General features: G+C 49.3%; 1 protein-coding gene across 1 annotated transcript in view; it reads left to right on the forward strand.

Annotated features, from left to right (window-relative positions):
• The window catches only part of FAM174B (family with sequence similarity 174 member B), a 35,825-nt gene extending 33,146 nt beyond the window's left edge, over positions 1–2,679 (forward strand). The window contains exon 3 of the mRNA XM_081293194.1: positions 734–2,679. Coding sequence (XP_081149320.1) covers positions 734–737 — 4 coding nt within the window. The 3' untranslated portion in view covers positions 738–2,679. The remainder of the gene's footprint in view (positions 1–733) is intronic.
• Positions 2,680–16,427: the final 13,748 nt, after the last annotated feature.

A 16,427-nucleotide genomic window follows, 5' to 3' on the forward strand; every position in this document is an offset into this window, starting at 1 on the left:
TTCCATCACTATAACAAAATACCAGAGATAATCAACTTAAAAAGTGAAAAGTTTTGTTTTAGCTCACAGTGTGGAGGCTTCAGTCCGTGATCAGTTGGCCCTGTTGCTTTGGTCCTGTGGTGAGGCAGCACATCATGGCAGGAGCACGTCGTGGAGCAAAACCGCTCACCTCATCAGTGAACCAGAAAATAGAAGATAGGAAGTGACCATGGTCCCATAAATCCATTTGGGAACATGCCCCCAGTGACCTGGTGGTCTCCCACTAGTTCTGCCACCTCCTGGTAGTGCCAGCTTGGGGACCAAGCATTTAACACACAGACCTTTAGGGGACAGTCCAGATCCAGGGTATATTAACAGCTTATGAGCCAAGAATGATTTCTGTATTTTAATGGTGCAAGTCATCAAAAGAAGAGCAAAATTCGTGGACCCCAGATTTCAGTGTCCACAAATAAAGTTTTATTGGAACACAGCCATGCCCAGACACTCTGTCTGGCTGCTTTTCCACCAACAGCAGCAGGGCTGAACAGTTGCTACAGAGCCTGCCTAACCTGAAAACTCTTGAACTTTTACAGAAATAGTTTGCTGACCCCGGGTGTAAACACCTGGAGAAGGCCTGGGAGGGGGAGGAGAGTAGGCAGTGCATTTCAAGGGATGGAGACTGTTGGGGAGTGATTGGGGGCGGGGTTGGTGCTCTGCCAGAAGGCGCTGAATCTCCATCTTCCTTTTCTTTCAGGTAAAACCTGTTTCCCAGGGGGTTGGCATACCGTGGAAAGTTGTTCAGCTGCAGCCTGGGCTGTGAAGGATCTGGAGCAGTCTCTCGTCCACGGTGTTCAAACCAAAACAAACGACATTCACGAAACTCTGGCTCTGTCATGTGTGTCCAGCGTCCATTCAGAGTGTCACCATCAAGCTTGTTTCCAAATCGCCACGCGGGAGGAGTTGCCTCTGCTACTTTCTGGGTGCCCTTTTAAAATGTCACCCCTTCTCCTGCCTCCCTTTGGTTTTTTTTGTCTTGCTAAAGCAAAGGGTAGAAACATGTTGAAAAATATTTTTAAAGCAACTGTTGACAATAGTGGAACTATAATTAGGAGGATCAAGAATCTAAGAACAGCCTGAAGAGTCTTCAGCTGTAAACTTAGAATTCCTGCCACTCTGCTCTCCAGAATCTCTACGCTAGACATCAGGCCCTTCCGCAATCTTTTTGGCTTGGTGGGGGCTCAGGCCTTATTTTGGTGAGGGCTGTATGAAATTTCAGGTGGGGAAATTAGACTGGTTGGCCCCTACTGGAAGTGAACCAGTATTGGCTCCTGTCCCCACCACCACACACCTTTATTAAAGGGGATCAGCAGAAATAGGCCTGGCTAGTTCACAAAGAATTTTGAATTTCAATTATCAGGGAAAACAAAGTATGTGTGTGTGTGTGTGGACATGTGTGTCAATATATATAAAATAATTTCTCCTCTCAAGGGAATGGAAAGCACTGGGCAGCTTTGGGTTGGTAACTTTTTTTTTTTTTTTTTAATGCTTTTGTGTGTGTGTTGTATGTGTGTTTGTTAGGATTCTACAATGTTTGTCTTAGAAATATAATTAAAAATCACTGTGATAATTTAAATCAATGGTGATTTGGCTGGGTCAAGTGAAGGACATGATTAGGGACTCTACTGGCCCTGAAGTCCCTCTAGACTGGGAACCTCCTGGACCCAGGAGTTTACTCATAAGGACCCCCTCCCTTAAGTGTGGGTAGGGTCTGAGGCAGGCCACTTCCCTGGGAGCCTGTGAGGTAACTTTATTCAGAGATACCCTGTGGAACAGGACCTCGGGAGACCTCTCAGATTGACAGAGGCCTCCCATTTTGCTCTCCTCCCATATTGATGCAGCCAGTGCATTTCTATTTCAAGCCTACTAGCAGTGCCTTTGGGACCCTGGGGTTCCATTCTGTCTCAAAAGGTGTTTTTTAATTTTTTACCCTTCTTTTCGTTTCTGGCACTGCCCCAAGGTTTGTTATGTTTGCCTGTCTATGGTCCTGTTCCGTTGGCCGGGATGAAAACTCCCACCTTCCCCTCCTCACCCCCATTTTCAGGCTCGTCGGTTTCCTGAGAAGGGCTCTCTTGGTGGGAGGAGATGGGCAGGGGCTCCCGTGGCCCTGAGGCCCACCTGGGTGTGGGTGCTGTGTGACCTTAGCTGTTAGCAGGCGTGCTGGTGGCACAAAGGGAGCCCTGGAAGCCCAGGCCAAGGGTAGCCCTGTGGCTGGTGCTGCTGGGCTGTCCGCTGTGGTGCAGCCCACACGTGGTGCCTGCTGGGCCTGGCCCTGTCGTTTCACCTCCTTTGTTGACTCTTCTCCCCTTGGCTCTGTTTGTCAGAGGGGTGGGGCTGGAAGCAGAACAGCTGTGGCTGCGCTCTCTTCCCCCTCCATGGTGGTGTGCTCACGACCAGAGCAGTGCCTCGCAGCTGTGCGCCTTCTCAGCCTTTGAACTGGAAATGCCCAACTCTCATCTGTAGAGTCTTATGACTACAGCTCAATCGTCCAGAAAAGCTGGATTCTTCCGCCTTATGTCTAAACCCCGCGCCCTTGTGCTCACCACCGGTCCCGGCTGGAGGGGACACCGGCAATGACTTTCTAAATCCTTGGTGGAACTTCAGCACTACAGGCGCTTAAAATAAAGACCTTTTAGACATGAAGCCTGTGTGCATTGGGTCTGGATATTTTCTGAGGTGGGGGCTGATGAGATTCTTTCCTGTGATTAGGAGTGTGGGTGCAAGGTTGTGGAAGAGGGAGGGCTGGCTCTAATTTTCCAGGTAGTTGTCATGAGCCACATCCTGCATTGCTACCTGCAGGAGGTCCCTGGGTCCTGGTGATTTGGAAAAAGGTTTGGGAATGAAATGGTGCTACATGCACATGAGCTCATTTGATCATTTCCTGGAAACTGGCTATAGGTTAGGAGATACTGCCCCTCCTTGTGTTTGGAAACTCTTGGGATATCTGCAGAGGACACAGAACTAATCATGTAAAAAAAAAAAAGTTAGCTTATCATTTCCTCACACCTGGGTCAGCATAAGATTTTTATGAGTGTGAATGGGATGCATGCATCCAGGCTGGGTTAATCCCTAAGTGAGTAACAGCCAGAAAAGGAAGCTTACTTTTTTTTTTTTTTCCTCCTATTCTAACATGTCACCCTTGGACAGGACCAAAAAGCTGAAGGATATGGTCTACTTGACTTCTCTGCCCTTTCTTTCTCTTTTGCCATGACTGTGACTGGAGTTCTCCGGGATAGCTCTTTGTCCAAGCAGGATTGTGTTAGAGGCAAGCACTGGATGGTGGATGATCTCCCATCATCTCAGCTCCGTCCACTGAGCACCTTCCTGCTGGGCTGGTTCCTCCTGACACTCAGGGATACACCCTCATTGTGTTGGAAACTCTGGGGGTAGAGTTAAGTTTGCTTTGGTGCAAATAAATGACTTAATTCTGTGTGTGTGTGTGTGTGTGTGTGTTGTGTGTGTGGTGTGTGTGTGTGGGCAGTTCTAGGGACCTAGATGTGTCCACTCCTAACACCACCAGTGTAGGAAAAGGATCTGTTCCCATGAGGCCTTCTGGCTGTTTCTACTGACAGGTGGGAATCAGTGCTTACCACCCTCCAGCCCAGCAGTGCCAGAATTTTTTGTGGCTTTTATTTATCAGGGAATTCAAGAACACTTGATGTGGACTCAGTGTTCAGTACCCAACATACAACTTTTGAAAACAGGGTTAATTTCCCATTATTATTGGGAACCAAATAGATGTGAACTTTCCAGATGGTTGTCATGAGCCACATCCTGCATTGCTACCTGAGTCTTTGGTCCACAAAGTACCTGGGTGTGATAATCTTTGTAAAGTGCCTCAAAATTTGCTTTTATTTCTTATATGAGGTTTAGTGAGTTAGCTTAGTAAACTCCATATTTCTTTCCCTCCAACACCCCCTCCAGTACTGGGTATTGAACCTAGAAGCATTCTACCTCTGAGCTATACTACCAGTCCCTATTTTTTTTTTTTTTTTTTAATTTTGAGACAGGGCCTCACTAAGTTGCCCAGACTAACCTTGAACTTGCAATCCTCCTGCCGCAGCCTCCTGAGTAGTTAGGATTAGAGGCATGTCCCCATGTGCCTAGCTTGAGGGGATGGGTTTCTGGATGAGCCAAATCTACGTGGATGGGAACACAGTAAGCTCATATGTATCTGTTGGCAAAGCAGGTAGCCCACGGTCTCCAATTTAAATATTTAAATAGCTCATCTGGCATGGGCACTGTGAGCAGGTGTCGTGCTGTGAGTGTTTTGAATGCATTAGCCTCAGAGCCTGCAAAATTCTGCAAGGAAACCAGCCGGGAAGGACCAAGGATCAGGATGCAGGCAGGCCTCTATGTGATTCTTGGCCTTGCTGCTCGTGGTCTCTGCCATGTTAGCCTTACTCTCCCCACATATGAGAGAAACCATATTCCATTGGTTATTGTGATCATTAAAAGGTATAATTTAGCCAAGAACGTGCTGCAGATATCTGGCACGGGGGGGGGGGACACTTGGGAATGGTCACCATTAATGATATAGAGTTCCTCTTGTGTGCCAGGAACCTTTGCATATAATTCAGTTCTTCAGTGAGTCCTTGGGTAGGTGTTATCCCTGGAATAGACTTGAGCATTGGTGACCATTTAGGCAGGCCCAGGGCTGTTCCATTCAGCCACTTCCCCTCTCCTCAGCTCCCCATAAGGAAACAGATCCATTTGCCTAGCACTTCAACACCCTCTAAGTCCTACTGACAATGTAGTGAGATGGGTGAATGCCTTCATTTTCTATGTGCAGGAATGAGTCTGGGAAGGTCAGTCACTCTACAGCGTCACATGATTCATGAGGGGCAGGTCTTGAATCGGGAATCTCCTGCCCTTTTCCAGGTCATTTATGTGAAGGGAAGAGGTGGGATACTTTCCTTTTGAGACTCTAAAAGTTTACACTTGGGATGGCAGAATGCCTGAGCTGTGGCTTAAGGAGACTTAAGATAACAAAGAGGTGCCAACTCAGCTGTGTCCTCTTCCTGCGGGGGGGGGGGGGGGGGGAAGGAATCTGTAGGGCAAAGGGGCTATGTCCCCTGGAGCCCGCGCCTTTCCCTTTTTAGATTTCACCTGGGCATCCAGGATTCTGGAATGCTTTCTGCCCAAATGTGACTGGAATCTGATTGGGCTGTGTGCTGGGGAACATAGCACACCTGGTGTATTAGTCTGCTTCTGTTGCTGTGACAAAATACCCAAGAAAATTAACTCAAAGGAGGAAAGTTTGATTTTGGCTCATGGTTTCAGAGGTTTCAGTCCATGATCACTTGGCTCTGGGGTTTCTGGGCTTATAGTAAGGCAGAGCCCCACAGTGGAGAGGGTGTGGTGGAGCAAAGCTGTCACCTTGTGGCAGCTGCGAAGTGGAAAGAGTCACAGAATATAGGGACAAGATAGAGCCTTCAAGGGCATGCCCCAAAGGACCTACCGCCTCCAGCTAGGCCCTACCTCCTAAGCTTCCACCACCTCCAATAGCCCATTAGATAGATTATGAAGCAAGCAATGGATTCAGATTATGAAGCAAGCAATGGATTCATCCACTGGTGAGGGCAGAGCCTTCATGATCCAATCACTTCCCAAGGGCCCCACCTCTGAACACTGCTGACCTAGGTACCAAGCCTTCAACACATGAGCCTTTGGGGAACATTCCAAATCCAAATCAGAACACTTGGTCTCTCTCTTTGTGTGGCTCTCATCCCTGAAAAGCCCATCCAGAACATGGTGAGGTGAGGTCACGATTTGCCAAAATGGAGTCAGTTTGCAGGGATTGTGCACGTCTCTTCTCTCTCTCTTTTTAAATCAATGATGTAGAGATGAGCTTTGGGATGCCCACTGTTCCGCGATGGCACGTTTTTCTTTATAATGATTGTTTTCCCACACTGAGATTTTGAGACCATTGTTGATTCAGCCGGGCTTGACATCAATCCCCAGAATCTGATCTTTTCCCTCTCCCTCCCTGTTCCCCCGAGGTCTTGGTGAGTGTGCGTATACTCTTCTCTCCTTTAGTTGGAATCAGGACCCATGGAAAATAATTACTGGAAACGTTCCGGAATAGAAAGTGAAGAACAGTAGAGTTGTATAAGTACCGCATAAAGCAACTAATGAAATGGAATAATCTCTCTTTCATTTGGCAGCTCTGCCAGGTGCAGGGTATGTCACTGTGCAGACCAGCCTCCTTTTCTACACCATTCACTTCGTGCTGGTGTCCCTTCGCTGAGACCCTAAAATTCTCAGCTTCTCACAGCTTTGGGAGGCGGGGAGAGCACCCATGGTGGGTGCTCAGGACATGAACTATCATTTTGTTACACATCCAGCAGAGAATTGCGGCCCGGATGCTGGTGCCTGCTGGGCTTCCAAGGTGACCGGGGCTGGCACACTCCTGGCTTTCAGACCGTTGGGGTAGGAGGGAGATAAGGTCTGTACAGAGCCCCATCATGGCCCACAATTCTGCTTCTCTGAGGCATCTGCATCCTGGCAACTGAGAGCAACAGCTGCAATTTATGGTGCTTTTATGGTGTTCCAGGGGTCAGGGTAAGAACTCTACGTGTGTTGTAAAGAGACTCATTTGCATACTAAGCTGAAGCTTGGACTCTGAAGCCGGATTCCCTGGGTGTGAATCCAGGTTCTAACATTTACCACCTGTGTGACCTTAGGCAAATCTCTTAACCTCTGTGATTCCCCTCTCCTCATCTGTGACAGGAGAATCAGTAGTATTACCTTTCATCCGGGTATTGTGAACTGGATGTGTTAATGTCTTTTGAGTACTTTTGACACTGCCAGGCACGCAGCACTAATGTGTTTGTTCATGTATACAGCAGCGCTGCAAAGTAGCTTCTGTGTCACCATTTCTACTTTGAGAGTGAGGAAGCCAAGACTTTGATAATGACCTTGCCCAGATCCCTGGCTAGCAGTGGTCTGCCTGCTGCTGAAGGACTGGGCGTTATTCATGGTGTCACATTGCCACCCAGCGCTAGGACTCTGTCCAAGATGAGGGGCCAGGTATGTAGAGGAAGGAGGAAGGCTGACCCCAGCCAGGTCCACCAGGCTATTCTAGGTGGACAGAGAGAGTGCTGGCTTTCCAGAGAAGTGTGAGCTAGGCCTCTGGGGTCTGAAGGGGTTCCTTAGAAGATCTCAGATACTGGGTAGAGTGTCCTTTCCTCCTCCGCATTCCTTCCACCTACTCCACCCCTTCGATCATTCAGTGTGAACCGTGGAGAAGGATGAAGCCTGCCTGAGTGCTGAACTCGGGCTGCTGTGGCCCATCATCTCTGCATCATCATGAAGGGTCTGCTCCCTGCCACACCAGCAGTCAGGATTGGGTCCCCTGTAGCTCTGACTGTGCTCTCCCGGGGCAGAGAACAGCAGTGACCATGCTTATGACATGGAACAAACCCCACAAAAAGCAGCTGCTGCCCATGGGCAGCCTGTCAGATGAAGGCTCAAAGGGCAGATTAAGCCAAGGCTTGTTGCTCGTGACAAGCCTGCCAACACTGCCCCCTGCCCTCCCCGCTGTGCCCCGGTTTCCCCCCAATTACTGCAGTCTCTAGAGACCCTGATGTGCCAGTCTCCCTGAGCCCTGTCTCTGAAACAGCCATTGGTGGCAGCTTTGGATTCAATTTTATTTGCTCCCAGGCATCAATCCAGTCATGCCAGCACCACTGTCATAAACTCCATTCTATATTAGAGTTTTGTGTTTAAAGCTTTTGCATTTTTTCTCTAAGCTACTAACCGTTATCCTTGGGACTAGGTCCTAGAGCCTAGAAAGGTCCAACCTGCAATTTGTACCTGAGGACTGAGCCCTGCTGGGCAGGACGCCACCCAGGGGGTTTTTCATGTGGGTGGTTGTTGTGGAGAGGACCCAGACACCCTCGACTTCCATGTCCACACTCTATACTTGGGCAAACTCTCTCTCGAGGTCAGAGTTTATGTGAATTCCAACCATTTCTACCACAGGAGGGAAAAAAAATCCCCTCTGAGCCTGGGCCATCTGTCCCCAGAGCCCTAAGCAAGACTGGTGCCACATGTCTACACCTGTACTTCACAGCTTCCCCACCAACTCAGAGGAGGATGCCCAATGTGGGTTGGGTTGGCATTCTTACCCCCGTCCAGATTGGGAGGGGTGTGGCTGCTGCATGCACAGCAGAGCATGGATTTGGAGGTGCCTATCAAAAACAAAACAAAACAAAAAAAGACCCTTGGATTCACAATGCCACACTTCTGAGCAGAAGAACCATAAGCTCAAGCGTTACCAAGATTTCCAGGGGTCTGGTAGCCTTGAGCTTTTTAGGGGAGCCAGGAAACACTGTGGAGGGTGGTGACACCCACTGGTTGGACAAGCCACTGCAGCTTCTGTTGTGGGGCTTCAGCTGCAATTCTCAGTCAGGGCCCTCTGGGACTGCGGGGTGGAGGCTACAGTGGTGGGTGTCCCATGGCGGGCATGCTGGGTGTGAGAGGTATCAGGGGTTCCAGCAAGAGGGGCGAGGCCCAGGGAATCCAATATCCAGCCCATGGATGTCCTTGGGAGGCCCCCTGTGGGGACCTCTCTGAAAGCCACTGAGGCTAAGCCCACATGGTATATAAAGACTCACAAGGAATCACCACAAGAACCTGCGTAGAGGGTTCCACGTGCTGACTCCACACGCGTGCAGCCTGAGATTCTGCGTTTCCAACAAGTTCCCAGGAGACGTCATTGCTTCTAGTTCAGGGTCTCTGTCTTGAGAAGTAAGGCGTTTAGGTTTCCCTTTCTCTAGCATCCCCATTTCAACAGCATCCCTTGGCTGTGTGGATTCTATCCGTGAGGGTGTGGGCCACAGCCCAGTAATCATGCCATCCCCCCTCACTCTCAGAAACCATGATGCCTCCTATATCAAAATCGCGGTGGCCAGACATGGATGTCCTGGCTGGAGGGTCACACATGTGACTCCAAATACCATCCCAGATACCTGAGGCCAGAAGGCTTGGATGAAGACATCACCTGCCCTGGAGGGGACTGGGGACGCAAATGGGGTGCAGACTCCTGCCCATGCTCTGGAAGTCACCTCCCTGTTTGGAGGAACAGAATTTCCTGACATCTGAGGAAGGGTCAGCTAGACTGGTAGGAGGGCAGGCCACACCCCCAGAGATATCTGATGAGCAGAAAAGACTTCAAAAAGTACTACAGAGTTACCTTTCCTTCTTAGAAACCTATAGGCAAAAGAATCCTGAATCAGAACAAGAGGGTCTAGTCCTTGAGGAAGACCAAATGTTCCCTGTAGGACCCCCCTGGCCTTGCTGGTCTGGCGGAGGTAATCTTGCCTTCCCAGGAAGATCCCAGAGAAGAGAGGCCACTGCTGGGTTTCCCAGCAATCAGTGCGGCACGAACAGCCAGATCCTAGGGTGGGTGGGAAATTAAAATAGAAAAGGGTGCTTCTGGGCTCCAGGACTTGCTGTGTGAGACAGCAAGTTAGAGAAGGACTAATTATAGGGCCGTAGGCCAAATCATCACTGTCGTCCAGCGGAATTGTGAATTGTGGAAAAAATGAACACAGAAAAGCATTTGTAAACTAGCCAGGCAGGACACAAATTGGTCTGAGGAAGAAATAGATGCAGCGGAGACAAAGAAACGTCATGGGAAACCTCCAACTGCAATACATGCAAAGTGACAGGAGCAAACTTTGGAAGCAGAGGTGAAGAACCATGAGACAGCGCGAGAGGACAGAGGATGGCAAACAGGTGCCGGGAGGGTTTAAATGCCAGAGGAGTTTCAGGTTTTTGCAGATGGGGCACATCAAATGCCTAACGGATGCTTTTATGGGTGGTGGTCTGAGTGGTTTGGGCGGAAAAGGCAGCTGGGTAGCTGGGTAGCCCAAAGGCTGTGTGGATCCTGAGCAGGTTCACCAGGATAGCAGGGTGGTCCCCAGGAACAGCCAGCAAAGGCCCTGGGCCAGGTGGGAGCTGCCAGGCTCCCTTTGCAAATGCCGTGAAGTCAGGGGTGCTGAATGGCTGCACAGTGGGCATTTTGGGGTGATGCATTTCTCTGCCCAATGAGAAACAGATGCCTCTCTTATCCCAAAGCAAACCTGTGCGCCGCCTCTGTACACAGCAGAGGACAGAGGAGGTTTGCATCTGAGAAGTGCAGTGTGAAGGTGGAGGGACAACCTCCCACCTCTCCTCACATGAGCTCATCTGGCAGATTTTCTTCCCAGCTGACAGACCCTAAGCTCCCTGATTCTCTTGGAGGATCTCCTGCCCCCCACTTCTCCCAGTGCCCCTCTGTCCTCTCCTCTTTCACCCTCCCTCACTGGCCACCTGCCCTCCTTCAGCCGATAAACTTTCAGTGGCTCCCCAGTGCCAACAGATTAAAAGTCCAAACTCTTTAACTTAGCTTAGGGGTCTTTTTGAAGCCAGCACCTGGCTCCTCTAGTTTCCCGCACAGTCCTTTTGTTTCTTCCCATCCAGTCTCAACTGTTTCTTAACATACTATGTATCCTCTTTGACCTGCATGGACCTCTAGGTCAACAGCCAGTTCCATTTCTACTTTTTGAGTGGCAATGTGGCTCCACCTGGGACCAGGCTCCCTTGAGCTTTATGATCTAGGAAACTCAGCTGCAATTCCACTTTCTAAGCATCCTGAAAGGCCCAAGGGCTTGGGAAGCTCTCTGGGCCTCTGGTCTCTGCCTTCTGTACATCTGTTCTGTTTACCACGTTGTGCCAAGTATAAGATACAATCAGAACTCAGTCACATGAAATATTTGGGGATCAAGTCTTGATTTTATGGAGGAGCTGGAGTGGACCACCATTGTGAATGGCTGACACGCACATGCTTCACAAGGACTCCTGAGGCATTCTTGCTTTTAAATATTCTTCTTGTCCCCTTGTCACTGGAAGGACCCCTTCGTCTCAGCTCAGTGTCTAGCCTTATACTCGTGCCTCCTCCGTGCTTTCTGGTTACATTTATTTATTTATTTATTTTTGAATCACTCAATTCCTCCTCTCACCCTCCACAACAAACAAACAAAAAAAAAAAAAGAAAAAAAAGTCCAGTTCTCCCTGCTCATCCAATGTAGCCAGTCCCTCCTCTTCTCTGAACCTTGGCATAGTCCACATCAGGCTCTTGAGAACTCACCTTCTGTCATAAGCACAGATGAACCCCTTCCCCCCACCCCCAAGCAAAGAGCATTTCTTCTCTAAGAATGTGCCAGCTATTCATACATTCCCCACAACACTCGTTTACATATCTGCAGTGCTCCAGATCACTCTCCGGTCCAGCCTTCCCCTTGGTGGCCCAGCTTCAGGGTGGGCAAGGACCAGAGCCTTAATTAATTCTCTTTGCGCCAGGCCTGGATCTTGCACTTGAGCGGCAGGGGTGGTGAGTAATTTTGATAGTGACAATGAAGGTAGCATGAAGACTCGCCACCACCAAGTGACTTTGGGAGTGTTTTTAGAGAGGAAGATGAAGTCGGCCAGCACTTCACTGTACGAGTCCTCTGAAAACACCAGATGGTCCAGGCACTGGAAAAAAATCTTGTACAAAAGGAGGACACAAAAGAAGAGGAAAATGAAGCAAGATACGGAGAAGGGCACCCTGCCTTCCCCAAGGAAAGGGAAGTCCAGTACTGCAGGAAGAGCCGAGGAGCCCCAAAGCTGCCCAGGATTCAAGGAAAGGCTGTGATTTCATTCATTCCCCTGAAAGTAGACTCTTTGAGTCCTACTCTGTGCCAGGCACTGTTCTAGGAACTGAGAACGCCCTAGTGAACAAGATAAGACAGTTTCTCCTTTCCTAGGGTCTTTGCTAAGCAAAAGATGGATAGAAACAAAACCCTGTGGTGGGTGCCCAGAGCTCTCAGGGAGGATGGAGGGCAGCCTCCTACTCAATGCAGATCACAAGCTCAGGCTGTGGGCAGTCTCAAAACTAATCATACAGGGCAGGAAGGGACATGGGTGGAACCAGGGAGGATCAGAATGAGGCTCAGGAGAAGAGGTCAAGAGGTGGGATGTGTTCTGAGCCCAGTGTTAGACGCCCTCTCTGGGACGGGGCTGGCTGGTGGCTAAGAGAGCCTTAGAGCTCTTTGCAAAGAAAAATGTGGGCAGAGTGTGATGAGTTTGAATGGTCCTAGTTTGGATTCCCTCTTTGTCCCTTAGCAAGAAACAGCCTCCAGCTTGGATGCAGCAGATTTCATAGAGAACCTGCAGCTGGATCCAGGTTCATCCCAGAAAAGTGGACAGTGAGGGCAGACTGGAGCTTGGGGAGGGATCAGGTTTGTCTCTGCCCCAGGGGTCAGACAACAGTACTCCATCTTTTTTTGGGGTGGCTTCCATACTTCCTTCTTTTTTTCTTTTTTTTAAGTTTCTGGTGAGGCATTTACAGGGTGGCTCTTTCTTTGCAGAAATAATTTAAGGCCTAGGATGATATTTTATCTCCCTCCTGAGAAAACATTTCTCTGCTTCTGATGGGATCCCTGCAGGCTGGAACCACCATAATCCAAGTTCACAGCTTGAGGTTCTCCGGATCAACCGGATGGCATGAAGCTGAGCTGCAAGTCTGTAGAGGGTCGGCTGAGTTCTGGTGCCCCTTTATTCTGAAAGTGTAAGCCTTCAGGGTGGGAGGACACAGGACTGTGAGCCCATCAGAAGCACAGTTCAGTTCCTAAGCAGATTCGCCTGGAGCGGCCACTGCCCTCAAGGCAAAAGCAGCTTTGAGAGCTGAGTTTACCGTTTTGGGTTCTCTTCTCTAGGACTATCTCTGCCCAGTAGTTCCTCACTATCTTGCAATCTCTTTGATGCCTTTGAAAATATTCTTCGTCTTCTTTTTAAATGTCCCATGCCTTTGTCTCCAGGTTGACCCCAGTGGATGGTTTCAATGGCCTGGTGGGCTGTTTCCAGAAGCAGAAGCCTCAGCAACTTCTCTGGGCCCTTCCTTGCTGTGGGGCTTTTCGCCATCTCCAGGGATGTGCAGGTTGAGAAAGTGGAGCAGCAGAGCTTGGAGGGGAAAGGCAGATGAGAGGCTCACAGCCCTAGAATGAGACTGGAGGAGGCTGGTGCATAAGGTCACCCAAGAGAGCCTCCAGACTTGGCATTGTCACTCACCTGCTGCTGAGTCAAAGGGGCCTTGGGGCAAGGGGACAGCCCAAAAGGAGAGAGGGAGAGTTCTGAGTGCTCCAGGGACCTGTAGACCCCAGTGGGTCAGAGAGGAGGGGTCCAATTCTGGTAGGTATGCCTCAGACTATTCTGATGGCCCCTGGGATGGAGGTCTTTCTCTTTTTTGAACGATTTCCTTGGACTTTTATCAGTTTGGGATGTGAAGGAAAACCAGGATTCTGAGCTTGTGAAGCCTGGATGGAGGCATTGTGCCTCCACTGGTCCTCCTGTGGCCTCTAGGGAAAAGCATGCCCTTTGGAAAGGAGACAGTTGTTCTGTTGGGGATGTGCCTCCAGCAGCTCTATTAGCATGGGTTCTCTGCAACTCCATCATTCCACAGGTCAACTTTCAGTTTGTAAGTAACTGCTCTACCTACTCCTTTATTCATTCATTTTACAAATATTTACTGAGCATCTACTATGTGCCAAGTCCTATGTTGGGCACTGGAGACATACTAGCCTACAAAACAGACCAAAGGAGGCAGGGTGGGCAGAAAACCCTGTCCTGTAGATTTCTAGCTCTCAAGGCCTTCTTTCCTGCATTAGGATATGTTTAGGAATCTTTTACTATCCTAAGTCACCAGGGTGGGATTTCTTTCTCTTTGCGCCAAAGACCCCCTTATCCCCGTCTCTTGGTTTACTTGTTCTTAGACAAGGACTTCTTGTCAATAGTCCAGGGAATATAGAGCCTCTTTAGCTTTTATCACTAGTCTCCTGAGATTGAGCAGATCCGTCTGCCAAGTTTCTGCCTGCAGGGGAGGGCAGGTTGCATAGTACTCCAGAGCTCAGTGTCAGACACCACAAAACTTTCACCAAGGGGAGGATGCTGTGCAGAGTCCAGAGGGTGGGATGCCAGACGGTCAGAGGCAGCCTGGCTTCTGTCTCTAGCAGCCCAGATGTCAGCTAAGAGAATGGCAGCAGAAGTTCATTGAGCTGGGTTGTTAGGACCTGAGACCAGTTAATGGCATTGCTGGGGCTTACATGAGGTGGAAAAAGAGAGTCTATCCAGTCAGGGCATCTTCTGGGGCATTCATTTGCATTTTCTTTCCATTACATAGATAAAGAAATGGGATGTAGAATGTATTTGCATGATAGCAATTTGGCACTTCTCAAAATATCTAAGTGACTGAGCTTCATTAAGACATGTGTGTCACTGGTGAGGCCACTGTGCAGGACGGCCATGGTCCACTGGATGGGTTCCTCTTGTCCCGGGAGCGGGGCCACCCATTCCTGTGAGGTCACCTTATCAACAGTGCTCTAGGACACAGATCTGCGCAAGGCCAAAACATACCCTTGACTTCTGGAAAAGGGTCTTCTTACTGTCCCCTGGCCTCAGACTTGTCAGTGGCTTGCATTCCTGCTGCCACCTCACCATCTCCCCCAGATAATCCAGTCACACCCGATGTAGCTTGGGCTCTATTGTTGACTCTTCTGCTTCTGCTTCAATGAGGGGTTACTGTTCCTCCCCTGCCCGCCACTCCTTCCTCTTCCCACGCCTTTCCCTCTGTTAGAAGAACTCCCCCCCCCCCCCCGCCTCTGTTGGGTAGGAGATCCTCTGCACATCTTCTGTCTAAGCTTACAGCTCACTCCTGATGGTGCTTAGCAAAGACAAAGGCCTTTCATTCACCAAGTCAGCCCTCCTGACAAGATGAGGGAGGTTATGATTAGAACCTTATGGGGTGGCGAAGGAGAAGGCTGTCAGTGGCCCCCTTTCCCCAGCCTAGAATAATACTTCTCCAAGGATGCACTACACCTGTGCCTCACTGCCTGTTAAGCCCACTAGCTTCTGTTCTCTGTTGACCTGGAGACAGCCCTGGTGAAGGTGAGGCTGCTGCGCCAGCCTCTCCCCATCAGAACAGAGTTTCTGGGCATCAGGGAGGGGCTGCCCCAGGCCTGGTGGAGTTCCTGTGTCCCAGAGTTAGTAGCAGACACGTGGGCCAGGGCAGTCGTGTGCCTTCACCGAGGCAAGCTGTGGTCTGCTACCCAGGAGGGAAGCTCATGCTTCTCGAGGGACTTGCAGCTGGTGAGGGTCCCCGCAGGGTTGGGCGTGTTTTGGGATATTTTAATGGGAATTGGAGAGAAGCTATATATCAGGTTTTTGGTGTGCAATATGCCAACATGTGTGCTTTTAAATGCAAGTTCCAGAAATCTCCTGGAGGGCTCACCAGGACTTCTTTGGGGCTGACCAGGTGGAAGTCTTTCTTTCCCCAGCCCAGCATTTCTGCCTTCCTGGATGGCGCATGCTGACAACAGTAGTTTTCTTCCTTCCCCTTTGAAAGGGGAATTCTAAGTGAAGGAAAGTCATGATTCTTCCTTCCAGGACCTTTTGGTTTTTCTCTCTCACACACCACAATAGCATTATGTCAGGATTATCCAAGGAACTCGGCAGGCGAGAACCTGTTTGGTCACTGTATTCGATTGCTTTTTCAGAGCTCAATACAGTGCACCGTTGTTTTCAGAAAGTCACTCGAAACATACACCTGGCTCTCTGCTAATCACACAATGCCAGGGCCACCATGAGGCGGGGGCATCCCAAAGCCCTGCTCTGAGCTCAGCAGAATTCTGTTAACGGTTTCAGTCAGAATCAAACAAGGTACATCTGGCACTGAGACATCCCTGAGCCAAGCAGGAAAAAATAGTAGTAAACTATTGAAACTTATCCCTTTACTATGTGGTACATTGATTAGGGTCAGGCCTGAGTTGTTCTTCAATTTTGTTTACAATTCCTTCTCCATTAGGGAACCTGTGAGCTTCTCTCAGGAAATATTTGCTGAATTGAAGAACAATTCTCAGATACCTCCCTTTGAATGAATTTCCACATCTGCCTTCAATTTCAAATACACCCAGCAGAGATAACACCCAGCAGAGGCTGACATCTCCAAAAGTCTATTAATATGTAACCCTTCATTTAAATTTCCATCTATTTTTTTTTTCTTTCCCTAGGCTGTACTCCAAATCATAAGTAATTGTTTATCTGGTCACTTAGTTGACAAAGAAAACTCGGGTCCTTGAGATTCTGTTTGGCCAAACTGCTATAACAAATAGATCCAAAAGACGATGGCTCAAACACAAGAGACGTTTCTTTCTTTCTCACATACCAGTCCAGGGCAGATGTTCTAGATTGCTGGAGTGCAGGCAACGGAGAAAGTGCTGTTTTGTGTAATCCCCCGGGGCCCAGGCTGATGGTGGCATTGCCGAATGCAACAACTGGCTTCCAACATTGCTATCATTATTGTCATCATT

This window comes from Spermophilus citellus (genome assembly GCF_964194105.1).
Source record: "Spermophilus citellus genome assembly, chromosome: 4".
NCBI classification, from domain to species: Eukaryota; Metazoa; Chordata; class Mammalia; order Rodentia; family Sciuridae; genus Spermophilus; species Spermophilus citellus.